The sequence below is a fragment of the Scyliorhinus torazame genome, chromosome 10, assembly GCF_047496885.1.
Source record: "Scyliorhinus torazame isolate Kashiwa2021f chromosome 10, sScyTor2.1, whole genome shotgun sequence".
In the NCBI taxonomy this organism is placed as follows: Eukaryota; Metazoa; Chordata; class Chondrichthyes; order Carcharhiniformes; family Scyliorhinidae; genus Scyliorhinus; species Scyliorhinus torazame.
Window position 1 is genome coordinate 87,732,473 of NC_092716.1, and position 27,429 is coordinate 87,759,901.

The window sequence follows — 27,429 nt, forward strand, 5'->3', positions numbered from 1 at the left end:
ATGTGAGTCTCCGGATCACCCCGAAGGTGTGCACTTCGCAGGTGGTCAGCAGTATGATTGCCTGGTGCTCGTTCTCTTGATTATGTTGGCCCAGAAGAAGTAACCCATCCTTTCTGCGTACTGGTCCCAGTCTTCAACACGAGCATCAAATGCATCGAATCGCCCAGAGGCATGACGAAACAATTGGCTCCTACCTGGATTAGAACATCTGGGCGGTGGCTCAGCCGAGTAGGCCGTAGCATCGACAGCAAACCAGTTCACTCCTCGTCCCAGTGTAATAAGCACACGGGAGTCCAAACCGAGTAAAATAACGAATTTAGCTTTATTTATAATGGTATTTACACTACCCGGTAGATCCCTCGTGGTTTCCTTCTCTGGTCTGAGCCTTACTGGCTGATCTTTTATACAAAGGTTAATAGAGTTCCCCCGCCCCTCACCGGGGGAGCTCGTACTTGCGAAGGCCACAAGGAAGACAATCATTCCCACTCCCGTAAGTCCCGTGCAGGATATTACAGGTGGGAAGAGAGGATTTTTCTTTTTCTTTTGGATGATATTTATATGGTTGGTTGTGTTTTTGTTATAGTGTTGTGTGTTACACCTGCTGTGTATGATGTTTGTTTGTTATAAATTTATTATAAATAGAAAATCTTCAAAGAAAATATATTTTAAATTTTTTACAATGAGGCAAACATTGCCACACCGAAGGCATGTCTAATAAAGTTATTTTAATGATGGAAAATAGGCAGAAGTGGGTTAAATTATGGCTGCCATATTTTGTCCTCTGTTGGTTAGCTGCTCTGGGAATTACTGAGATATTGATGTGCTCAAACCTGCAGCAGGAAATTGCTTTTAAACATCCTAACTATTGGCACTGGTACTGGTTCCAAGTTGGAAAACCACACATGTACACTGTGTGGCAAAACTCACATGATGCCGTAAGGTATACTGATTAGTGGAAGGGGCGGTTTTAATCACATTTACATATACTGTAGAATCGCGTAGTTCTCTTAATTGCTTATTCTTTGTGAAAGGTGGAGGTGGAGTCGCAGGTGGACAGGGTGGTGAAGAAGGCACTCAGCATGCTAGGTTGTATTGGTCAGAATATTGAATATAGGAGTTGGGACGTATTGTTGAAGTTGTACAAGACATTGGTAAGACCACACATGGAATACTGTGTTCAGTTCTGGTCACCCTATTATAGGAAGGATATTGTTAAACTAGAAAGAGTGCAGAAGAGATTTACGAGGATGCTACCAGGACTTCATGATCTGACTTATAAGGAGAGGCTGGATAGGCTGGGACTTTTCTCCCTGGAGCGTAGAAGGCTTAGGGGTGATCTTCTAGAGGTCTATAAAATAATGAGGAGCAGGTAGATAGTCAACATCTTTTCCAAAAGATAGAGGAGTCTAGAACTAGAGGGCATAGATTTAAGGTGAGAGGAGAGAGATACAAAAGAGACCAGAAGGGAAATTTCTTCAGACAGAGGGTGGTGAGCATCTGGACGGGCTGCCAGATGCAGTGGTAGAGGCAGGTACAATTTTGTTCTTTAAAAAGCAGTTAGACAGGTACATGGGCAGGGTGGGTAAAGAGGAATAAGGGCCAAATGCGGGCAAGTGGGACTAGCTTAGTGATAGAAACTGGGCGGCATGGACAAACTCGGCCGAAGAGCCTGTTTTCATGCTGTAAACATCTATGACTCTATGACTCTAAATGGCACATTATGCAGCTTAACCATTGCTTCAAAAGCAGTAGTCAATAAAAGCTGATGGCAGTAAATAGATTATTGCATTTACATGATTCAATAAATCATGAAAACTAGTCACACAACTAATCTGCAAATATTACAAATAGTCAACCTTAGTCATTAAGCCTCAGCTTCACATAAATAGCAGACACAAAGAAAAAAACACAATTATCCAATGTTTCCAATCTTATTATTGTTATGGCTAGATAGCTTATTACTATAACAGACTGTAATATTCAATGGTATACTATTTGAAACAAAATATTAAAACAAATCACTATCAAAAAATCTGACAATATTATAAGAATTGTTTATATATATATATATATATAAAATACATTTAAGAACATCTATTTCCATCTCCATAAACTTGAGGTCATCTAAAACTCTACTGCCTGTGCCTTAGCTCCCACCAAGCCTCATTTACCTCTCACCCCTGTTCTTGCTACATCCTTATCTGAAAAGTTTGATATAAATTTGCATTCAACAGCTATGATTTACATTCATTTGTTATCAATTGCGCTCAAAAGCAATCATTTAACAATTACACTCAAAACCCATCATTTAGCTGTAATTTAACATTACATGTTATGACCATCGTGTTTATTTTCCATATTTGTGAATTTTTATACTTTCAAACATTATAAACTGAGCTAACGTTAGGAAAAGCAGACCCTATTTTAATGAAGTACTTGTTTTACTTTATAACAGATAACGCGTGCAGCACAGCCTTGCCACCATAGGAACTATCGCCCCCCCCCCTTCCTGCTGTGCCCAACCACTCCCTACCCCTTCTGCGGGATTGCAGCGGTTCTCGCCCCATCAGCAGCCCCCCCCCCCCCCCCCACTCCTTGCTGGAGCCACTTTGCTCCCCCACCAATCCCTGAGCACTTTTCTCCGCCATCAGCTGCCCTGAGAAATTTCCCTCCGTCACCAACCAAACCCCACCGTCGGCATTTCAACGATTGGGGTGCCGCTTTTAAAAGAATAAAATTAGAAACACCCCATTCCACGCAATCCCCCCCCCCCCAACTACAGAACGTTACCCCAGCCCCCCACCGCTGAACTCTATCCCGCACTCTCCCCATGGAGCTTCGCCCTCTCCCCAGTGCCCAGGAAGTGCTGGGAGCAGTGCCAGACTACTGCCTGGGCCTGACCCTCTTCCCCCCACTGGGGGTTGCATTTACCTGTGCACCTCTGACGTGTTCTGCTCGCCGTGCACAGGTGGGGCACCTGTCATGATTCATGGAAGCATGCCCTCAAACTGACATAAATGGACAATTTAACTTGGTTGACTATCAGATATAAAAGCCTGATAATTTTTTTTAAACTGATGCAAATGGGGATCTATTTGGTCAAACAGTGTCATAATTTAAAATTTGTGATTTTCAAATCGCTCCAAGGCTTCCTTGTCCCTATAGTCTCTTCCCAGTCCACAACCCTCGGAGACATCTTGTTCATCTATTTCTAGTATATTCAGCAACCCTCATTTCAATCATTAAGTCACCTAGAACCTAAGCTAACAAATTCCAATTCTACACGTCTCAGCCTTTCTATCTCATTTTCCTTCTTTATGTCGCTCATTAAAACTTACCTCTTTGACTAAACCTTTGGTCATCTGATCTAATATCTGCTTATGTGGCATGTTTTATTTTATAATACTCCTGTGATGCGTCTATATTTAGGGTGCTATACAAATACAAACTGCTGTTGTGCACCTGTCTGGAGAATGAGTAACACACTCTCAAATGCAAATTGAAAAATGCTGAACTCTCCAGCACTGAAATATAGAAAGAAACTCATGCCAGCAGGATGTCTGTACTTACAGGAGGTTTGTTACAGATGTTTCAGAGAATGACGTTCTGCTTGGCATAGATGCAAATGTGAATTTTCCTGATGACATGTGACCTCCCTTAAAAGATAATACAAAGTTACACTTAATTTCAACAGGTCGCTAAATATATTCACTTCAGTCTCACAATCAAAAGTAAGAAAATAATCATTATGCATTAGATAACAGAATTGAATTTTACTGAGATTTTCCCAATCTGCATGGCTCAGAGCTATAGTAGGCAATGCATCCGTCCATTGTGACAGAATGTAAATTGATTCCTCTTGTTAAAGATGAAAAAGTGATGAAATGGAAAATTAATGTATTTCCTGAACAATGTAGTGGGTAATTGCTCGGGGCCATGTGGAGCAGGGAAATAAGGTTCAATCTTGGGTCTGTGCTGGATTATCTGTTCTCAGCTGGGCTAATGATAGCCCCTTAATAAATAGGCTCAGTGTTCTGGGCTGGGGAGAGGAAGTAACTCAGCCTGATTCAGGGATTTTTGTCGGAAAATTGATATGTATGAAAATCAGGTGAGGAGAGGTTCCATCTTTCTAATGGTGCTTCCCATGATTGAAAACAGCCCACCAGCATTCTATGTACTAATGCACACATGAGGAGGTTAGCTGAGGTGAGGAGATGCCATGCATCTGTAGAACCTTTTGAAGAGAGAAAACGTAGGGCGAGACAGGTGGCATAAACAGTCCTTCTTTTGAGGTGCATCAATGTCACCCACAAATTCTTAGTCAAAAGGCAAATGACCAGCCCCACCATACCAAAAGCTTTACTCTGTAACCTCCCTAGCTGAGCCCAGTACCGATGTTCGCTCCCTCTTTGTTGGGAAGATTCGTCAATGTTCAACGTCTCACTTCAACAGCTCACCTGTGATCAGGACTTTTCTCTCTGGAGAGTTCTAGTAGTGGGAGACCAACATCCAGTGCCTTACCCTAAATTTATCTTTTTAAAATCTTAGTTTCACATGAATGCAATTCTGTTGTAAGTAATTTCTTGTCAATGTTGTTTCTAAGTCTAGGTTTTGCTCTTTGCATAGTCAGTAATGTCATTGTTACATATGGGTATTTGACAAGTTTTTTTTCTTCACTCTATCTTATCCAATGCAACAGGACATCATTAAGCATTACATTGAATTTTTGACAACCTGAAAGCTACTTGTAAACACTTGATTGTTAGTGTTCTAAACAATATACAGTACCATAGACATCTTCGAACAAATTTCATCCAATAAGAAGTGTCAATATTATAAAATGAAAAAATGGCTCTTTTTGATGAAACAAAGGTCATTAAGTGATTTAAGTATTGCTAAAAAAAATAGACATGCTGCTGAAGCTTTTTGGCTTGCACTCAACAGGACATAATTGCAAGAATATCAAATCTCAAAGGGTAAAACAATTTATACTGCATGAGAAAAGAGTGCTGTTTGGTTGGCAAATGGACACTGATTGGTAGATGTATTGACGTGGAGAATGCATCAGGGGACAGTTAACTGTCAAGCTTTGGAAAAAAAATCAATGGTCAACTCTGACTGGTTAAGACATTCTCATGGGGAATGAACAAGAGAATGGCTTTTATTTAGTTGAAAAGGGAACAATGTGTAGACATGTTCTTTCTATTATCAAAGGACACGGCCCTGTGTGTGAATATATGTACCTTCTAGCACACATAAGTGAGCCACACTGCAAGATAATTTTTAATTGGTTGTTAGTATAATTTGTAACATAATCCTGATTGTGCTAAGAATTGCACTAACAACTTAACTCAATGGTAATGGAGTTGGGCAGGAAAGTTGTGGCCATGATGCGGTCGGTGCCTCACTGTCTGACAGGAGGGTCCTTAATAGCCCACCTTTAGTTGCAGCATTGTCAGCTGATAGCGGATTTTACCACTGAAAAGCATCCCCTGCCACAGAATCACATATGTTTCCCATGCATGCTGCCAGTACTATAAATTAAAATTTTAATTGCAATCACAGGTGAAATGGGAAAAAGCAAGAGAGCAGATGTGGTGCACACTTCTGGTTCAGCCGACAGCAAGGTTCAACCACTGACAACACCCCACCCATGGCCTTGATTTTAAGGTTCAAGGCATCTCCTAGCTTCACCAGGGTGAATCACCCTGTGTCCATTTCAAAGGAAATCCCCTTCACTTGACCCTTTTGAGTATAATCGAATGGACTTCCTGTTGCAAGGTATTGCCTGGTGATTCTGTAGCCTTTAACTCTTTGAGCAGAGATTCTACCCTCACCAGCCCTCCACTTGGTGGTTAACCCAAAGTAGTTCTTTTTTCTGCCTGGCATAGTGGTACCAGTTGTGGAACTTCTTCTCCAACTCTCTTGGTCTGACTAACTCTGAGAATCTGAGAGTCTGGGTACAGGTAAGGCCAGCGGCCTCCTCCTTTGTGTTCAGGTGTTAAAAGTTTTTACCTCATTTTAAATATGTTTCTATTTGGGTTTCTGTGTCTACAATAAGCAGGTCAGATGGGGTTGTCCCAGGGCGGATTTAGTATAAAATCACATGGTTTGTCTTGGTAAGGTCCCATCAGAGGTCTCATTCCCCTCTCCACACTACCTCCATTTCACTTTGAATAAAAGTTTAAAATTTAGCCATCTTAAAACGTCCAGCAGTCATAACATGGTTAGATAAGTGGCTAAATGCAAGGGGATTATTGGAACTGAGCAGGCATATGGGTTTAGGTGGAGAGGATAAACATCAGTATAGTCTGATTGGGCCATACGGGCCTGTTTCCATGTAGTAATTTTGATTTAATATATCCAGACATTGTACAAGAACACAAACAAGACACAGAACCTTCATTGCAAACATAGTGGCCAATATCTTTTTAAGTGTTCCTCACAGAACTGTACTCCTTCCTTGTTTGCTCTGAGTTAAGTTGATGGTGTCAATATTTTGTTCAAACTATTGTCCAGGTCGGCACTGTGATAGCATCTGACTAAAGATGTAACAGTTCCTCGTGAATTCTTTTATCTGATATAGATCTTTTAAAATAATTAAAAGGGGGAAGCTTTTAAGTTTCCTTTGGATAGCTGTCAAATAAATTGTAATGTTGGTCATATTTAATAATTCCATTCACAAATGTACAAACGGAAATTTCATTCAAATACAAGATAACCATCAAATGAAACAGTTGCGATTTTCACACACTACTGAATAAGGGACACTTAAAAGGCTCCAACTTGCTTGGCCAGTTTCTTAGAAATTACTGATAAAGTAACCAAGGTATTGAAAAGAGAATGCAAACCAATTGAAGTTGTGTCACAAAGGGAATGTCGCCTCTTTAAAAGTTCCCATGGCACAATGATTGTTTTATTTGTAATTGACTTAATAAAATATTTGTATTAACATAGCATTGAATCTAATCTGGATTCAAGATACTGTTTGCAACAAAATAGTTGCAGGGAGTAGCCAAGCCATTTAGACTCTTGGCAGTGAGCTTATTTAAATTACTAAGAGGTCAGTAATAATGTGCAGTTTGGATTGAAAAGGATCAGTTTGGGTTAATGTGAATTGCATGGTATGCATTTGCCTTCATACAAGATGGCATCAAGGGTGAGATACTCAAAGAGGTATCAGTGTGGCTTCTCACTAGTTACAAAGGGGTGGAATCTTCTGGTCCCACCAGTAGCGGGAAATTCAGCAGACAGGGAAACTTAATGTGGCCAAAAATTATTTTCCCGATGGTAGGAGGAACTTCATTCTCGGGACTTCAAGGGTAGGGTCCAAGGCTTCCCGAAGAACAATGTCAGGAAGCCCTTGTATTAAAAATATTTTTTATTCTCCTTTTTCACATTTTCTTGAAAACTTACACTCACCAACAAACAGTAAACGGTAACAAATACAACGTCAATCCCTTTCTTAGTAACAACTATCCCATCCTCCCACCAACCCCAAACAACAGCCCGCATGACAATATAAACATCAAATAAAAAAGAAAAAGGAATCAGGAATCACCCACAGTCACCATTAATATATATAGTCCACCCCCACCCCCGCTAATATTCAATGCCATCCAATCCCCGAAAGTGTACAATGAATGACACCCATGAATTGTAGAACACCCCCACCCCCCTCTCAGACTCCTGTTCTACCAGGCTCTGATGACCGCAGCCCCTCCCCCCACCATACTCCCATTCACTGGCCAGCTTAAACCAGCCAATGTGGAGGCCCCTGCCCAGGCCTCACTCCCCTCCAATCTCCTCCCTGCCCGGTCCTAGGAAAACAAAGAAATCCTCTTGAACACACAACTCCAGTGTAAACACACAAACTCCAAAGAACCATCATTACAAAAGAAAATCCCAACTCTTATCTTGTCCAAATAGACAACGTCGACTGATTTAGCACATATACCAACATGTAGTGACAAAATAAAGCTACATACACGCCTACAAAACCCCTACCCTCAGTCCACATCCAATCCTCAGTCACATTTCTCACTTCTGCCCCAGTCCTTCTGCCTTCACAAACACCTCTGCCGCTTCCACCATCTCAAAATAAAAGTCTTTGGATTTGTAGGTCACCCTCAACTTAGCTGGGTATACTATGCCGCACCACATCCTGCTATTATACAGTGCCGTCTTCACTTGGCCGAAGGCCGCCCGCTTCCTTGCCAACTCCATGGTTAAGTCCTGGTATATACGTATACCAGCTCCAGCCCACTGCACCTCCCGCTTCTGCTTCGCCCAACTCAGGACCTTCTCCTTCTCGCGGTACCTACGGAAACAAATAGTCACTGCTCTTGGCGGCTCATTCGCCTTTGGTATAGGCCTCCACGTCCTCTGAGTCCGATCCAGTTCGTACCGGGAGGGATCTTCCCCCTCCCCCAGCGGCTCCACCAACGTCTTGGCGAAATATTCTGTCGGCCTCGGGCCCTCCACCCCTTCGGGCAAACCCACTGTGATAGTACCAGGTATTGCGGTACCTAAGAGGCTGATGACCACTGGTTAGACCCAGGAGTCTACCATTGGCTGTATTATGTAGCTCCGCCCTGAAGGCGGAGTATAAGAGATGGTGCCATCCCAGCAGCTTTCACTTTCTGTACCGAAGCTGCTGGGGAACAAGTTCTAGTAGATTAAAGCCTTCAGTTATGAAATCACTTAGTCTTGAGTGTAATTGATCACGCATCACCCATGATCCTCAGATTTTGCCGCCTCGATCTGTTTTCCAAGTCCTCCATTTTGGCTCGCAGGCCCTTGTTGGCCTCCACCACCCTCTGCAGCTCCTTACCCATCGAGGTGAGTTGATCACTGTGTTGCGACAATGCCGCTTCCACTTCCTTCAGTGTCTCACCTTGCTCCCGCACCTTGGCCGATGTTCTCGATACCGCCGCCCTCACCGGGGCAATCGCCTCCTCCAGCAGCACCTCCAATACCGCCAACATCTCCTTTCTCATCACCTCCATGTGCCTTGTGAACTGTTTTTCAAGTTCCATGACCATCACCTTGGTCATCTTTTTCGCCATGAGCAGTGCGGCCTCACCCGGCGACCCAGCCTCTGCCTTCCTACCAGTTCCTGAGCCGACCCTTCCACACGACGGCGAACCTTCATTAGCTCCCTTCTTCGTGGCCATTTTCCTTTGGGTTTTCCTTATGTCTTCCTGCACTTATTTAACCAGAAATAGCCCTTGGGACCGGGCATTAAATTCTAAAAAATCATGCCTCGAGCAGGAGCCCTCCAATGTGTGACCTCCTCCTACATGCCGCCGCCGAAAGTAGATTCAGGAAGCCCTTTTGTATGCATCTTCATGTCATATATCCTCATTAAAAAGGGTAGCGCCTTCGTGGCAAGATAGACTACTTCCATAATTAACGATGAGTTGCTGCTGCATTGTCCTGTTTGGGGAACATCTGTAAATGCCAGCCTACTCTTTTAAAGCAGTAGAAGATGCTTGGAGGATGACCTAGGAAGGGAGGAAGGGTTAGCGAGGGAGCATGGAGCAGTAGCCAGGCAAAGGTGTATGGGGTAGCGTAGGCTGGCTGGGTGCCCTTTAAATGTAATGCCCAGACCTTCGATCCCATGAGTTAATAGCGGGGATGGTGATGTCCTGCTTACCCCTGCCACGTGAATCAATAAACTCCTCATGGGTGCATATTTACTGAACACTGTTAAGATCTTGCATGTTCAGGCGTTCCACCCCCTCCAGTTGAAATTACCCCCACTTCCGCTCCTACCACCATAGGTAGGCTCCAGAATGGATTATTCTGGCCATGATAACAACAAAGTAAATTTCAGTTTCATGTTATCAATTTACTCAGTGGGAGCCAATTAACTCAGTTAGCTAGATGGCTAGAGCTTGGTGCAGAATAACGCCAACAGTGCACATCCAATCCCTGTACCGGCTGAGGTATTTCTTGCAGCCTACCTTCCCGCCTTGCCCCATAATGATCGTGGGATAAACCTTTGGACAATAAGGATACTGCATGAAGAGAGCGAAAATGATTTCATTTTTAATCTTATTAAAATGGCTGGATTTTCTAATCCATTGGCTCTTTGTGAATGTTTACAATTACCCAGCATTCAAGAGCCATTGCTCAGAGCCCTGCGTATGTTCCTCGGGCCTTAAGAGAGATGCAGAGTTGGCCGTAAAACCTTAATCTGGCAGCCTGACATCACTCAAGGTGGACATCATCCTCAAACTTTTATTGATGGCAAACCCCCCAAAAAATTCCACCAACATTTAAACAGTTTCCTCAACATCAGTTCTGCAACAAACTTTGACAAGGGTCTTGTAGCTCAACAATTACTCACAAGTCGAGAAGTGATAAAGTCAATCGAGGCTTTATTAAGCAAGACTTGTTCCCCAACAGCTCAGTTACAGAATGCGGCTGCTGGGAGAACCCGGGCTCTTATACTCCACCTTGCTGGGTGGAGCCAGCAGGCGGCAGATCCAACCAGGAACCAGTGTCTGTCTGCCAATAGCCTGTCAGCTTCACAGGTACCATACTACCCCTAATACATACCACCACATTCACCCCTTGTTAAAAAGGAACCCGAGGGGGTGGTGGGTCGCATGGTGGTAGGGGCTTACAAAGCTGGTCCTGGAACTATTTTCGTACAGTGGCTATGCATTGAGCTCAACAGTTAACTATTTACAGGTTTTGTCAGAATTATTTACAGATTTTTGTCACACGGATTCCACGAGACAAGCGGGTGCCCTGGTCGTCCTTGTTGATCGCCTCAGACCTGGTGGTGGTGCAGGTGCTGGCTCGGGCACTGTCGTCTCTGGGAGCATTGCGCTGTTCGTCCCTGGTTCTTTACTCCTGGGCAGGCACGGGAGGAGGACCGATCCACCCGGGAAGGGAGCGGCCGTGGGGTGCGCCGGTGGGAGGGAGGGGGTGATTGGTGTTGGGAGTGTGTGTGTGTTTCCGGCGGGCGCCAGGTCCCGCAGGGAGACTGTGTCCTGTCGGCCGTCGGGGTACGTCACGTAGGCGTACTGAGGGTTTGCGTGGAGAAGGTGAACCCTCTCGACCAACGGGTCCGATTTGTGCGCCTGCACATGCTTTCGGAGTAAGATGGGTCCTGGGGCTGCCAGCCAGGTCGGCAGGACGTTCCGGAGGAGGACTTCCTAGGGAAGACAATGAGGCGCTCGTGAGGCGTTTGATTAGTGGTGGTACACAGCAGCGACCGGATGGAGTGGAGGGCATCCGGGAGGACTTCCTGCCAACGGGAAACTGGGAGATTTCTGGACCGTAGGGCCAGTAGGACGGTCTTCCAGACCGTACCGTGCTCCCTCTCTACCTGACCGTTCTCCCGGGGGTTGTAACTGGTCGTCCTGCTCGAGGCAATGCCCTTGCTGAGCAGGAACTGACGCAGTTCGTCACTCATGAAGGAGGACCCCCCTGTCGCTATGGATGTACGCGGGGAAACCGAACAGTGTAAAGATGGTGCCGAGGGCTTTAATGACTGTGGCCGCGATCATGTCAGGACAGGGGATGGCGAAGGGAAAACGGGAGCATTCGTCCACCACGTTTAGGAAGTACGCGTTGCGGTCGGTGGAGGGGAGGGGGCCTTTGAAATCCAAACTGAGGCGGTCAAAGGCACGGGAAGCCTTTATCAGGTGCGCTCTATCTGGCCTGAAAAAGTGCGGTTTGCACTCTGCGCAGATTTGGCAGTTCTTGGTGGCTGTACGGACCTCCTCGACAGAGTAGGGGAGGTTGCGGGACTTCACAAAATGGTAGAATCGAGTGACCCCCGGGTGGCAGAGGTCCTCGTGGAGGGCTTGGAGGCGATCCACTTGTGCATTGGCACACGTGCCGTGGGATAGGGCATCGGACGGCTCGTTCAGCTTTCCGGGACGATACAAGATCTCATAGTTATAGATGGAGAGCTCAATCCTCCACCTTAAGATCTTGTCGTTCTTGATTTTGCCTCGCTGTGCAGTGCCGAACATAAAGGCTACCGACCGTTGGGTCAGTGAGGAGAGTGAATCTCCTGCCGGCCAGGTAATGCCTCCAATGTCGCACAGCTTCCACTATGGCTTGGGCTTCCTTTTCCACTGAGGAGTGGCGGATTTCTGAGGTGTGGAGGGTCCGGGAGAAAAAAGCCACGGGTCTGCCCGCTTGGTTGATGGTGGCCGCCAGAGCTACATCGGATGCGTCGCTCTCGACTTGGAAGGGGAGGGACTCGTCGATTGCGTGCATCGTGGCCTTTGCGATATCCGCTTTGATGCGGCTGAAGGCCTGGCGGGCCTCTGTCGACAGGGGGCAGGTAGTGGACTGGATTAACGGGCGGGCCTTGTCTGCGTATTTGGGAACCCACTGGGCGTAGTACGAGAAGAAGCCCAGGCAGCGTTTCAGGGCTTTGGAGCAGTGGGGGAGGGGAAATTCCATAAGGGGGCGCATGCGTTCAGGGTCGGGGCCTATCACTCCATTACGCACTACGTATCCCAGGATGGCCAGACGGTTAGTGATAAAAACGCATTTTTCCTCGTTATAGGTGAGGTTCAGGGCGTTAGCGGTCTGGAGGAATTTGCGGAGGTTGGCGTCGTGGTCCTGCTGGTCATGGCCGCAGATGGTTACATTGTCGAGGTATGGGAACGTGGCCCGCAAACCATGCTGGTCAACCATTCGGTCCATCTCCCGTTGGAAGACTGAGACTCCGTTCGTGACGCCAAATGGGACCCTTAAAAAATGGTAGAGCCGCCCGTCTGCCTCGAAGGCCGTGTACTTGCGGTCACTCGGGCGGATGGAGAGCTGGTGGTATGCGGACTTGAGGTCCACGATGGAAAAGACTTTGTACTGTGCAATCCGATTGACCATGTCGGATATGCGGGGGAGAGGGTACGCATCTAGCTGCGTGTACCTATTGATGGTCTGACTATAGTCTACGACCATCCTCTGTTTCTCCCCGGTCTTCACAACTACCACCTGGGCTCTCCAGGGACTATTGCTGGCCTGGATTATGCCTTCCTTCAGCAGCCGCTGGACTTCAGACCGGATAAATGTTCGGTCCTGGGCGCTGTATCATCTGCTCCTAGTGGCGACGGGTTTGAAATCCGGGGTGAGGTTCGCAAACAAGGAAGGCGGTTCAACCTTGAGGGTCGCGAGGCTGCAGATAGTGAGTGGGGGTATAGGGCCGCCGAATTGGAACGTTAGGCTCTGGAGGTTACATTGGAAATCTAACCCTAAGAGAGTGGGAGCGCAGAGTTGGGGAAGGACATAAAGCCGATAATTCTTAAACTCCCTCCCTTGCACCGTTAGGTTCGCGATGCAGAACCCTTTGATCTCTACGGAATGGGATCCTGCTGCCAGGAAAATCTTTTGGGTGCTCGGACGAATGGAAAGAAAACAACATCTTACCGTATCCGGGTGGATAAAACTTTCCGTGCTCCCAGAGTCGATCAGGCATGGCGTCTCGTACCCGTTGACCAGCACCGTTGTTGTTGCCGTTTGGAGCGTCCGAGGCCGCGATTGGTCCAGGGTCACCGAAGCCAGTCGTGGTTGTTGCATCGCGGCGTTTTCTTCAGACCCCGTGGAGCCGTCTATGCTGGGGTCCTTGGTTATCAGCCAAGATGGCGGCGTCCATTGATCGCACACGGTCGGGGGCGGAAAAAATGGCCGCCCCCATGGATCGCACATGGCCGGGGAGGGGTCACAAGATGGCAGTGCCCATCCTCCCCGCGTGATGTCTGGGACCCAAAATGGCGGCGCCCGCGGGCCGCACATGGATCGTTGGGGGGGGTTGAATCTGCTGTCCCCGTTCTCCCCCGGAGATAGCGGCGACCCCCCGGGACTGGCACACCGCTGAGTAATGCCCCTTTTTGCCGCAGCTTTTACAGATCGCTGAGCGGGCTGGGCAGCGCTGCCGGGGGTGTTTTGCCTGCCTGCAAAAATAGCAGCAGGGCCCACCCGGATGGTCTGGTGCTCTGGCCGCGCAGGCTTGTGGAGGGGTGGGGGGGTGCCGGGGAGACGGTCGCAACAGGGGTCCACGGAGCCCAAGGGGCTGCCGCGCGGTCGGGGCCGTAGGCGCGGGCATTTTGTGAGGCCACGTCGAGGGAGGCCGCAAGGGCCCGTGCCTCTGTGAGTCCTAACGAGTCTCTCTCTATCAGTCTCTGGCGAATTTGAGAAGAAGAAGTCATACCTGCCACAAAAGCATCCCTGATTAGGAGTTCCGTATGCTTGTTTGCGCTCACCGACGGGCAGTTGCAGTTCCTTCCCAATATCAACAGCGTGCTGTAGAACTCGTCTAGCGATTCTCCGGGGATTTGCCGTCTCGTCGCGAGTTGGTGGCGTGCATAGACCTGGTTTATGGGCCGAATGTAGACTCCTTTCAGCATGGTGAGCGCCGTGGGGAAATCCTCCGCGTCTTTGATGAGTGTGTAGATCTCCGGGCTCACCCTGGAATGCAGGACCTGCATTTTCTGGTCATCCGTGGTCCGGCCGGGGGCCGTTCGAAGGTAACCTTCGAAGCATGCTAGCCAGTGTTTAACCACGGCCGCCGAGTTTGCTGCATGGGGGCTGATTCGCAGACAGTCCGGGGCGATCCGGAGCTCCATAGTCTTTTTAAGTCTGCTTAATAAATTGTAGCGCAACAATTACTCACAAGTCGAGAAGTGATGAAGACAATCGAGGCTTTATTAAGCAAGACTTGTTCCCCAGCAGCTCAGTTACAGAATGCGGCTGCTGGGAGAACCCGGGCTCTTATACTCCGCCTTGCTGGGTGGAGCCAGCAGGCGGCAGATCCAACCAGGAACCAGTGTCTGTCTGCCAATAGCGTCTCGGCTTCACAGGTACCGTACTACCCCTAATACATACCACCACAGGTCTCTCATGGAACATTTAGTTATTATTTTAAAAATAGAAGTCTAGTCAACCAAGTATTAACTAGTTAGAGGACAACAACTCCAAAGCCTTTGTGTTCATTTCAACAAATCAAAGATTCAAACCTGATCTTCATTCTTCTTACCAGCCTTGATTGTCTTTCTGATTGACTGTTAACAAATTGTAGCTGAAGAGTGAAGAATTAAATAATAGTGGCAAATTTTCCGATCCTGCCCGCCCTACAATTGTCGCAGGCGGGAGAGACAATTTAACGGACCATTAATAGGTCCATTGATCTCGGGCGGGACCGGATAATCCTGCCCATCATACCACATTCTTTCAACAAAGGGCTTCTTAATTTCCACTGTAGGCATCTCTGTGTTGGAACATTTTCGCTACCATTACAACCACAAAATCCTAGCCTCTGGGTGGAATCTTGAGCCCACACTCCCCATCCATGGGATCAGTGGTGATGGCAGAAAACTTTGCAGGAATCGAGAAAAAACGATTCTCGTCGGAAAGATCACATTTCCAGATTTTCCCCTCGCCTCGCCGCCAATGTCACAGGATTTTAATAGATTTGAACGAATTTTAATTTTACAAATGGACTCCCCCCCCACTAAATTATCCCCCCTGATTACTGCATATTCACACATCACCGAGCTGCCAACATGTTTGGCCAGGCGTGCGGCAGTCGAGGGAATCCCTCGAGGGGCGCAGAGATAAGTACAGCTACCAGGGGAGTGTAGAGGGACATAACTGGGCAGTGCTCTGGCACTGCTCTGGCCCAGGTTGGCACTGCCAGGTTAGTACTGTCAACCTCTGCCAGGAGACAGTGCCAGAGATAGACCCAAATGGGAGCCCCATGGAGGTGGGGGATTGCTTTGATGTGTGGTGAGTTTTGGGGGAGGGAGTGGAGATTGAGGGGGGTTTTCTGCTTATGCATGTCACGGGTTGCTGCTGAGTGTCGGGGAGTGTTGCCAGCGATCAATATCGGGGGCGTGGCATTGCCGGCGATGAATGTTGGTGGTGGTGGGGAGGGGGGGGGGGGGTTGTTGGAAGAGCCCCCAAGACCTCCGTGATGTGGGCTGGGGTCCATTCAATAAAGTACTAGTTGTGGCGCCCTCTAAAGATCTATTTGGAGCTAGTTCCTTACTCTAAGAGGCCCTGCCTCACCAGAGTAAAGGCATAAAACGCGCCCACTCTATTTTTGGCAAAGATTCCGTGAGAAAACTGGCCTGTGTAACTGGAAAGTTGCACGTCGGTTTTCTGTCTGAGCCTGACACTTCGCCAAATTCTGGTAAGATTCCGCCCAATATCTCTCCTAGGCCTGTAGACAGTCCTCCCCTTTTGTTTTTTTGTCCCTTCCCCATTTTCCCTGACTTTGTATTTGCTTAAAACATGTCACATCTCTAACCTTGGCCAGTTATGATGAAAAGCCACCAATCTGAAAAGTTAACTTTTCTCCCACTCTCCAGTGATGTCGAGTCTCCAGACCTGTTGAATGTGACCAACAATTTTTGCTCTTATTTCCATTTAATACCATGTATCTCAATCTTATCAACAAGCCTCTTATGTAATACCTTATCAAATGCCTGTTGAAAATCCATTCACACAATATTTACAGCATTTCTTTTATCTATACACTCTGCCGGTTTCTGAAAGAACTTGACAGAATTGCCTTGCCTTTTACAAAGCTTGCAGCCCTTAAGTAACCCATTGCATTTGTAGTATTAATTTAATCTGTAACTGGACTCCAGGAGATCAAAGGATGGAGTATAATCCAGGTAGTTGTGGACATCAGTGAGTTTGGAATAGAAGTCAGTGAACAGTCTAGGCTGAATTACTTGTTTTGGGATCAGGACCCAGTGTCGGGTGAACTTCCAGATCTTAAACCCATGTCAAGTTGATGTCAGATGCCTGATGAATTTTTTTAGGTTTGGCCAATTGGTGTCTGGGGCACATATTCACCATTCAATTAAGGCTCCCGAGCTGATAGGCCAATAGGAGGCCCTCCAGCATGATACATTCGCAGTCCTACTGGCTGAGGTGGGATCTTTTTTAAAATTCTTTGATGGGATGTGGGCGTCGCTAGAAAGGCCGACATCTGCTGCTCTGGGGCCCGCTGAAAAGAAGGTGCAAAAGTTTCAATTTTAAAAGGCTACAGATGTAAGGCTATCATCATGAAGGAACAAATCCTCCATTGGATGGCCAGTGGCAGCAGCCGTAGCCTGAGAGCTATGCAGAGCAGGGGAGGGGTTCCTAGGTGGATGGAACACTGAACAACCCTCCGCCCCACCTCGCCACCTCTATCATTCTGCCAACAGGCACTGCCTCCGTCCCCAGCCCTGTCCTGCCTCTGACTGACCTGACTGTCAACTGTAAAATTTCCCAGAGCCCTTCATCGACCCTTTATGGCTAACCAGAACTTGACAACTAGCCATCACCCCCACCACTCATCCACTTTTAATATAACCCGGGGGGCAGGAACAAACCAGCATTCCAGCTCTCCTGCCTCAGGACCCACCTCTGACACAGCTGCCTAATGCATCTCACATTGCTGGTAAAACTGCTGCAGCAAACTCCTGTCAGGGTACCAGCTGTTTTATAGCAGAGGGTGATATAGTTACAGCTCTGACGAGACGTCCATTTCCTTGGTCAGGTCATCTCTCATGATAAAATTATTTCCAATCTGCTCAATCAAAGTGCCCTGAAAACAGACTTACATTCTTAATGTGGTCTCCTTAGGCCAGTATCTGGATCTAGCACTCGTGGGACCTCAAGTGTTTAACATAGGGTTTAAAATGTATTTAATATCAGCTAAGACAATGGTCAGGAGCTTCTTTGCAAGTGGACCTGCACTGCAAACAGCATCTTTTTCTTGTTTGCAGTCCTCCTGTTCAGAGCCAATCTTTTACCTTTGAGTCTCAAGGTTCCAGGTTCAAGTGCCGCTCCAGGACTTGAGCACAAAAATCAACCCTGATACTCCAGTCGAGTACTGAAAGAGTGCTGCATTGCCAGAAATGCTGTCTTTTAGGGGAACTGTTAAAACCTCTCTGGTGGATGCAAAAGATCCAATTGGCTGCCGTATTTCTTATATTGGGCAGAATTCTCCATTTCAAGACTAAGTGTCATGGCGGGGGTGGGAACGTGGCGTGTTGGTCGCTGTGGAAGATGACGGGAAAACACGCCAAAACATCCTGCCCTGACTTCATTAGTTATGCACCTGGGTGTTTCATGTTGTCTTCAGTGGCGGAGCAGACCTAGATGTTGTAGAGTGTGCCCGAGTGCCATATTGAAAAGGTGACCAACGTCACTGCCCCACTACTGAATAATCCCCCTGAAAATGAAGATAGATCGCTGGGAGCACTATGAGGTTGGAAGATGGATCTGCAAGAACATTCTGAGGCTGGTAGATGGATCTCTTCCAGGATACTGAATCTGGAAGGTCCAGCTGCAGATGCTCCCCCATGCAATGTTGTGGTGTTCCAAGATCCAGGGTAGTGGGCTTCCTCCATCTCGAACTCCGGAGGCAGCACCAGGCATTGTTCAGGTGAGTCCTGACATTGTTCCAAACTTGTTTCACACAAGTGCGTTTTCCCGCTGGTATTGCAGAGAATCTGGCGTTAGGGCTCGGGCCTTCATTTGGGTTTCTAGTGTTGTTGCTGGGGGGGGGAGGGAGGGGGGAGCTGCTTTGCTGACAGGGAGGAATTGTTACTAGGGGACAAATGGGAGGTCGGGAACGGCGACTGCCCAAGTGGGAACCCGAGGAAGTGGAGGGTGCGAGCTCGGGGCTGGCCTAAAAAGGATGATTGCTAGATTGGGGGGGGGGGGGGGCGTTGAAAGCCCCCCGTCCTGGCTGATCACATGGAACATGAGAGGACTGAATGGGCCGGTCAAGAGGGATCGCCTGTTCACACATTTGAGGGAGCTGAAGGCGGACGTGGCAATGCCACAAGAGACACAACTAAAGGTTACATACCAGACGAGACTGAGGAAGGGGTGGGTCAGCCAAGTGTTCCACTCAGGACTGGACTCAAAGACTAGGGGGTTAGCGATCTTGATCGGCAAACGAGTGGCATTCGAGGCAGTGAGAATCGTGTCAGACAAGAGGGGTAGGTACATAATGGTGAGTGGGAAGCTGGAGGGGGTGCGAGTGGTACTTGTGAACATATATGCTCCGAATTGGGACGACGTGGAATTTATGAGGCGGGTGTCAGGTAAGATCCCAGACTTAGAGTCACATAACCTGATCATGGGAGGAGACTTCAACACAATCATTGATCCGGAATTGGACCGGTCAAAATCCAGGACTGGGTAGAGGCCGGCTGCGGCAAAGGAATTGAAAGGTTTTATGGAACAGATGGGGGGAGTAGACCCGTGGAGGTTTGCACGTCTGAGGACGAAGGAGTTTTCAACAAATGATACGGGGGAGGTCTCTGCAGCAACCGTCTGGGAAGCTTTGAAGGCAGTAGCCAGAGTGGAATTAATCTTGATGCGGGCCCACAGAGAAAAGGTGGAACGGGCTGAGAGGGATAGGTTAGTTGAGGAGATACTCCAGGTGGACAGGAGATACTCGGAGGCCCCGGACATGGGGCTGCTGAGGGAGCGGCAGTGGTTACAGGTAGAGTTTGGGCTGTTGACCACAGGGAAAGCAGTGGAACAGTTGAGGAAGGCAAGGGGGATGATCTATGAGTACGGGGAAAAGGCAAGCAGAATGTTGGCGCACCAGCTCAGGAAAAGAGAGGCGGCCAGGGAGATAGGTAAAGTAAAGAGTAGAGATGGTAATACTGTCCTGGACCCAGCGGGGGTAGACGAGGTGTTTAAGGACTTTTATAGTAAATTATATGAGTCGGAACCCCCGGCTGGGGTGGAGGGGATGAGGCAATTTCTGGATCAGTTGAGGTTCCCGAGGGTGGAGGAGGACCCGGTGGAGGGGCTGGGAGCCCCAATTGAGATGGAGGAAATAATCAAGGGGCTGGAGGGCATGCAGTCGGGCAAGGCCCCGGGGGCCTGACGGCTACCCGGTGGAATTCTATAAGAAGTTTTCATGATATTGAGCCCACTGCTGGTGAGGACATTTAATGAAGCAAGAGAGAAGGGAGTCCTCCCCCCAACAATGTCGCAGGCCTCGATTTCATTGATCCTGAAACGGGAGAAGGATCCGGAGCAATGCAGGTCATACAGGCCGATTTCTCTATTGAATGTGGATGCCAAACTGCTGGCTAAGGTACTGGCCACAAGGATAGAGGACTGTGCCCCGGAAGTGATAGGGGAAGACCAGACGGGATTTGTTAAGGGCAGGCAACTCAAGGCCAATGTTCGAAGGCTTCTAAATGTTATTATGATGCTTTCAGAAGGAGATTAGGCGGAGGTGGTGGTAGCGATGGATGCGGAGAGGGCTGTTGATCGCGTGGAGTGGAATTACCTGTGGGAGGTGTTGGGAAGGTTTGGGTTTGGTGAGGGCTTTATTGACTGGGTGTAATTTTTCTATCAGGCACCAGTAGCGAGTGTGCGTACGAACCGGCTGAGGTCGGGGTATTTTAAACTGCACCGAGGGACGAGGCAAGGGTGCCCCCTCTCTACGTTACTGTTTGCTCTGGCCATAGAGCCATTGGCCATGGCGTTAAGAGCCTCTAGGAAATTGAAAGGGCTGGTTCGGGGTGCGGGCTGGAGCACCGGGTCTCGCTCTATGCAGATGACCTGCTCTTGTATATTTCCGACCCGTTGGAGGGGTTGGGGGAAATAATGTGAATCTTGGGGGAACTTGGCAATTTTTCGGGGTATAAATTGAACATGGGGAAAAGCGAGATGTTTGCGATCGAGGCAAGAGGACAGAAGAAGAGACTGGGAGAGCTGCCGCTTAGAATGGTAAGGTAGAGCTTTCAGTATCTGGGAATCCAGGTGGCCCGGGAATGGGAGGTACTACACAAGTTAAACCTATCACGGTCGGTAGAACAAATGGAAGGGGACTTTAAGAGATGGGACATGCTCCCACTATCACAGGCGGGAGGGTACAGATCGTGAAAATGACGGTCCTCCCCAATTTCTGTTTGTCTTTCAGTGCCTCCCCATCTTCATCCCCAAGGCCTTTTTCAAACGGGTGAATAAGAATATTTTGGGCTTTGTGTGGGCGAGTAAAACCCCGCGAGGGAAGAAAGTGTTGCTGGAGCGCAGTCGGGGGGAGGGTGTGTTGGCGCTGCCGAACGTCTGTAATTACTACTGGGCGGCTAATATAACCATGATTACGAAGTGGGTAGTGGGGGAGGGGTCGGCATGGGAGCGGACGGAGGCGGCGTCATGCAAAGACACCAGTTTGGGAGCACTAGTAATGGCACCTCTGCCGTTCTCGCCGGCCCGATACTCCACAAGTCCAATGGTAGTGGCGGCTCTGAGGATCTGGGGGCAATGGAGGAGATGTAAGTGAGTAGAGGGAGCATCGATTTGGACCCCGATTTATAATAATCACAGGTTTGTACTGGGTAGGCTAGATGGCGGGTTCCGGAGTTGGCAGAGGGCAGGAATTAGAAAGATGGGGGATCTATTTATAGATGGGAGCTTTCGCAGCTTGAAAGCTTTGGAGGATAAATTTGAATTGCCAGCAGGGAATGGTTTGAGGAATTTGCAGGTGCGAGACTTCCTGAGAAAACAGGTGCCGGCCTTTCCGCTGCTGCCGTCATGGGGGATACAGGATAGAGTAGTTTCCATTACCTGGGTGGGAGAGGGGAAGGTATCAGATATTTACCAGGAGCTTTCGGAGGCGGAGGAAACCCCGGTGGAGGAGCTTAAGGGCAAGTGGGAGGATGAGCTAGGAGGAGAGATAGAGGCGGTTCTATGGCGGATGCCCTAAGCAGGGTTAATACCTCCTCATCATGTGCCAGGCTTAGCCTGATACAATTTAAGGTAGTCCACCGGGCACACATGAGAGCGGCTAGGATGAGTAAGTTCTTCGTGGTTGAGGACAGGTGCGCGGGAAGCCCAGCAAATCATGTCCACATGTTTTGGGCATGCCCGAAGCTTAGAGGATTTTGGCAGGATTTTGCTAAGGCAATGTCCACGGTGCTAAAAACATGGGTGATGCCGAGTCTGGAGGTAGTGATCTTTGGAATGTCGGAAGATCCGGGAGTTCAGGGGCCAAAAGAGGCCGACGTACGGGCTGGTTTAGCACAGGGCTAAATTGCTGGCTTTGAAAGCCGACCAAGGCAGACCAACAGCATGGTTCAATTCCCGTACCAGCCTCCCCGAACAGGCGCCGGAATGTGGCGACTAGGGGCTTTTCACAGTAACATCATTTGAAGCCTACTTGTGACAATAAGCGATTTTCATTGCATTTCACTTCATTTTCTTGGCCTTTACCTCCCTGGTAGCCAGGAGACGGATCTTGTTAATGTGGAGGGACCTGGGTTATGACATGGCTGGGTTTCTCAGTCTCGAGAAAATAAAGTTCGCCTTAAGAGGATCAATGTTAGGGTTCACCCAGAGGTGGCAGCCATTTGTCGACTTTCTCGGGGAAAATTAAAATGTCAGCATGCAGTATTCCAAGGGGGGGAGGAGCGGGCGGATTGTTGTTGTCTGGTTGAGGTGCGTGAAGATTGGGCTGGGGAGGGAAATGTTTATTGTACCATGTTGATGTCATTGTTTATGTTGCTGTTCTAAAAATTTTCAAATACATCAATAAAATCTTATTAAAAAAAAACAGATGGATGGCATGCAACCTCCAACCAGCAGATGGCGGTGCCGACACACCATGCGGCCTCTCGACCAGTGACTGCCACATAACGGGAGACACATCCGGACATCTTCAGAAGAAGATTAAGAGGGTAATAAGACATACATGTGAATGGTCAGTGCTAGATGCAGATTCCAGAGGAGTAATAAGCAGTCTCCATGATAACGTGCTCTGTATCAGATTGCTGTAAAAGATTCTGGTTTGGACAAGTCAAAGTGTTTGGTGGCTTCCTTCGTAAGTTATAAAGGACCAAACACAACACCCCTCAGATGCCGTTATGCCTTGTCCACGTTTATGTGAACCAGTATTAAATTACGCCATGCCGATGTCTCCCAGGAGTGGGTGTTCATTCCTGGGCCTCGGGAGAATAGAACGCCGACATATTTAAATGAGCCTAATGGTTCACTTAAATATGTTAATCTGGATCTCACCCAGTAAGGGCAAGATCTAGATCGCGACGTCTCACAAGACCTTGTTAGATCTTGTGAGGCATTGCAGATCTCGCGATAGGGCTTCTCGCGAGATTTAGCGGCCTTGTGTCACCGACAGTGCTGGGTTGGCAGTGCTAGTGGCGGGGCCTCTGGGGAGACCCATTTGGAGGGGGATTCCCCTTATGTGTGGTGGGAGGGGCGATGCTACTGTTGTGGGGGGGGGGAGGGGAATGCCCCAATGCCTGTGGGGAAAGCTTGTTCTGATGTTTGTGCGGTTGGGAGGTGCCCTGATGCCTGGGGAGGGATCCCCCGTGTCTGCGAGGGTCGGGTGGTGTTTATTTTTATTGCCCTCTAATGTTTGCATACCGATCTCCGTGGAACTGGCCTTGCTGGCTATATCAGGTTCCACCCTGCCACAGTGACAGCGAAAACCACGCCCATCGGATTTTCCTTGCACAGCGTACACTAATTCTGGAGAAAGAACTTGGCCATGCAGCTGGAGAGTTATCCAGCAATATTCTCACCTCAGTGAGCACTCTGTGTACTGAGTGGAAGATTCCACTCTATGGGCAAGATTTTCTGTGTCCCCCGTGTGTGTTTTGCAGCAGCAGTGGCACCCCGGCAGTGGGGTCTTCTGCTTCCAGCACTGTCAACGGGGGTTTCACGTTGTTTGGGGAACCCTTGACGGGGGTTTGCCGTTCGTGGCACAGGAAGGTCCCACTGGCAGGAACACCCAGAAAATTCCAGCTTATAGCTAGCCTCAGTTTCGGGTATTGTAATGCCAGCAGGCCCAATCCTACCATATATATGGCAGCTACATCACATCCGAAAACCAAATATATCTGAATACAGAAACACAATTGGCACCAAAGGTTTTGGTTAAAGTAGACTCAACCTGTATATAAATAGCACTGCATCTTCCCAGCGAGTACAATATACCTCGCACACATCTACTGTAATAGCATATTGCAGTATAAGGAAGGCGGTGAGCAGTTATAAGAACTTCCATACAAAGATAGGACTCCATAACTCTCTAAACTGTTCTTTAATAATTCTCTTTAATAAATGTTTTGAAGATTTCAGACGTTACCACACAGATGTAGCCAGCGTACAGATGTAATCAGGAAGTGCATTACATGAGTGGACATGGAGATGGCTTATTCCAGGTCTCAGTACAGCCAACAGTATTTTTCAAAGCAATAGCGAAGACCCCATCAACCTCTGGCAAATGAAATAAAGCATGATCCTACGTCTAGAGTTCAGCACTTAGATTGCTTCAAACTTTCCATTAGAATGATTTTACTGTAAGTAATTTACATTAAAATAGCAAAGCACTTAGAGGGGTTGCCAACTGTTAACTATATAGAAACCATCTGTGATTAAAACAGTCTGTAGGCTACCATCGTATCACTTTACCCTATACTGACATTCACAGATGGGGTGTGCCACTACATCCCCATTACTTAAATGGCAAAACTTTGTGCTGATCACAACTTTGAAGTATCCCTTTCCTCAGGGCTCTGCTGAACCTCAACATCAAACAACCAGGTTAATGTACAGTAGCAACTGGCTCTCAGATGGAAAGCATTCCAGAGAGGGTAGAAGAAAGTTAGCTCAAAAACACATATCATTTCACAAGTTACTGGTAGATTGGACCCAAATTATTACAATAAACAAAAGCCACATTAGCAAGCAACAGTAGAACAGCAAAATTCTGAAACATATCTGTTATATTTGGCACTTAAAATGTACGAACATATCCTCACTCATGGAGTTAAGTGAACACTCTAATGAGTATTTGAAATTAATCCACTGACGGATGAGAAACGATTCCTTGCCAATTTGTTTGAAATCAAAAGAGGGCATTATGTTTGCGCTTGTAGGTTTTGGTAACTTTATTAAAAAATTTGTTTTAATTTTTTTATTCTCCTTTTTCACATTTTCTCCCACATTTACATCTATCAACAATAAACAATAATCAGCAAGATATGTCAGTCCCCATAATAACAACGATCCCATCTACCCACCAACCCCCAAACCTCAACCCGCATGTTTACATAAACAAATGACAAAAAGGAATCAGGGATTACCCGTAGTCACCCTTAATCGTACCCAGCTCCCCCCCCCCGCCCCCTCCCTCCCCCTCCCCCACTCCCCCCACCCCAGGTCTCCAGCTCCTCCCATCTGCTGTCTCTTGTAAAACTCCTCCTCCCAACCTCGGTTCCTTCCCCCCAACTTTCCACCCCGGCTAGACCACTCGGACCCTGTTCTGCCAGGCTCCGATGGCCGCAGCCCCTCCCCCCACGTCACTCCCGTTCACTGGCCGGCTTAAACCGGCCAGCGTGGAGGCCCCCTCCCGGGTCCCTTTCCCACTTGCCCGGCCCTAGGAAAGCCCAAAGATCCCCTTTTGGCACACAAACCCCGCATATCCACCTACACCCCAAAGAACTCTCATTTAGAGTGAAAGTCCCGTCCCTTCCCTTGTCCAAATATATACCACATTGGCTCCTTTAATCTCAACACCTGCGCGCAGTGATACAAAAAAGAAGAAAATACAATCATGAGGTTACATCGGCACATGGCCATTCCCCAATTTGTCAGTTCTGCCACAGTCCTTCTGCTTTCGCAAACTCCTCTGCTGCTTCCGCCGTTCCAAAATAAAAGTCCCTGAGCTTGTAAGTCACCCTCAGCTTCGCTGGATATACAATGCCGCACCGCACCTTGCTAATGTACAGTGCCCTCTTCACCAGGTTGAAGGCAGCCCGCCTCCTTGCCAGCTCCACCGTAAAGTCCTGGTATACACGTATACCAGCTCCAGCCCACTGCACCACCCGCTTCTGCTTGGCCCAGCTCAGGACCTTCTCCTTCACCCTGTACCTATGGAAGCACGGAGTCACTACCCTTGGCAGCTCACTCGCCTTTGGTACAGGCCTCCACGACCGATGAGCCCTATCCAGTTCATATCGGGAGGGATCCTCCCCCTCCCCCAATAGTTTTGCCAGCATCGCGGCAAAATACTCAGTCGGCTTCGGTCCTTCAACTCCTTTGGGCAGCCCCACAATCCTCAAATTCTGTCGCCTGGATCTGTTTTCCAGGTCTTCCATTTTTCCTCGCAGATGCTTGTTAGTATCCATCACCTTCCGCATCTCTTTCACCATCGAGGCAAGTTGATCACCGTGCTGCAATAACGTCTCCTCCACTTCCTTCAGCGCCTCCCCTTGCTCTCGCACCTCCGCCACTGCGCTCGCCACCTCCGTCCTCACCGGGGAAACCGCCTCCTCCACCAGCACACTCAAAACCTCCCTCATCTCCTTCCTCACCGTCTCCATGCATTTCGCAATCTGCGCCAACTGCTTTTCGAATTCCGCCGCCATCACCTTAGTTATTTCTTCAGCCGTAAGCAGTGGGGCCTTCCCTGGTGCTCCAGCCACCATTTTTCCTGGTGACCCCGCAGTGACCTTTCCACTCCCCGACGGACCTCCAGCTGTTTTTTTTCGGTCGTTTTCTTGCTCAACCTCGACATTTTTCTATGTTCTTTTTTTCCTCCTGTGTCTTCACTGTGCCTCCTCCGTGCCTTCTCCCTGCTTCTGCCGCCTCCGCGGACCCTGGGACCAGGCTTAAAGCCCCGAAAATGCCGATGCCGAACGGGAGCCCTCCATTGTGCGGCAGCCTCCCGCCCGCCATCACCGGAAGTCCGTTTTGGTAGCTTTTGTAAGGGCCACGAAGAATCCAGCACAGGTTTTAAGGATACAAGGTAATAACATTTATTTACAATAACATATATATATATATAACAGCAGCAGCAACCTCCCTTGCTGCACACTCCTTCCTGCTGGTTCCAAACTGGCCAGCTTTATTTATACATGGAGTTAATAATGGTTTCTCCGCCCCCCTCATTGGGGAAGCTCATACTCCCACAGGATTGTGGGATTGTCATTAGTCCCCAGCCAATGATAAGCAGGCAGTTTATAACATCCCTCCCCCCCCAAAGTCCAAGGAATCCACCGAAGACCCTGGCGAAGGAGGGCGTCGGACTTGTTTTGCCGCAGGCCGGACACCATTTGCACGCGGCACTGGATCAGGCGGCGTGTAACGAGACGGAGACCGGCGCTTCTGTGATGAACGGCGTAACGGTTGTACATCTACGGCCCATGGACCCGAGGATTCCCCCTCTGATGCGTCCTGTGTCTCCATCTCAGAGTCAGAGTCTGCTGCCTCCGTCATGTCAGCGTCTCTATCTCCATTCGGTCCCGTAACGACCTGCGCAGGCTTCGAGTGAGGCACCAGAGGAAGATTGTGAGGACTACCTTCCATTGTCTCTGGTCTCTGCGGCTGTAGAAATGAGCTCCGGGGGCGGGGAATCTTTGGAGGGGATAGACCTCTGGACCAAACGTGGTCTACATG

At 48.4% G+C, this 27,429-nt stretch overlaps 1 protein-coding gene across 2 annotated transcripts in view; it reads right to left on the bottom strand.

Moving 5' to 3' along the window:
- Positions 1–27,429, bottom strand: part of LOC140430717 (sodium/hydrogen exchanger 5-like) — a 468,359-nt gene that overhangs the window by 50,015 nt on the left and 390,915 nt on the right. For both annotated transcript variants that reach the window (XM_072518384.1, XM_072518385.1), the window contains exon 11: positions 3,571–3,656. In XM_072518384.1, the coding sequence (XP_072374485.1) occupies positions 3,571–3,656 (86 nt within the window). The remainder of the gene's footprint in view (positions 1–3,570; positions 3,657–27,429) is intronic.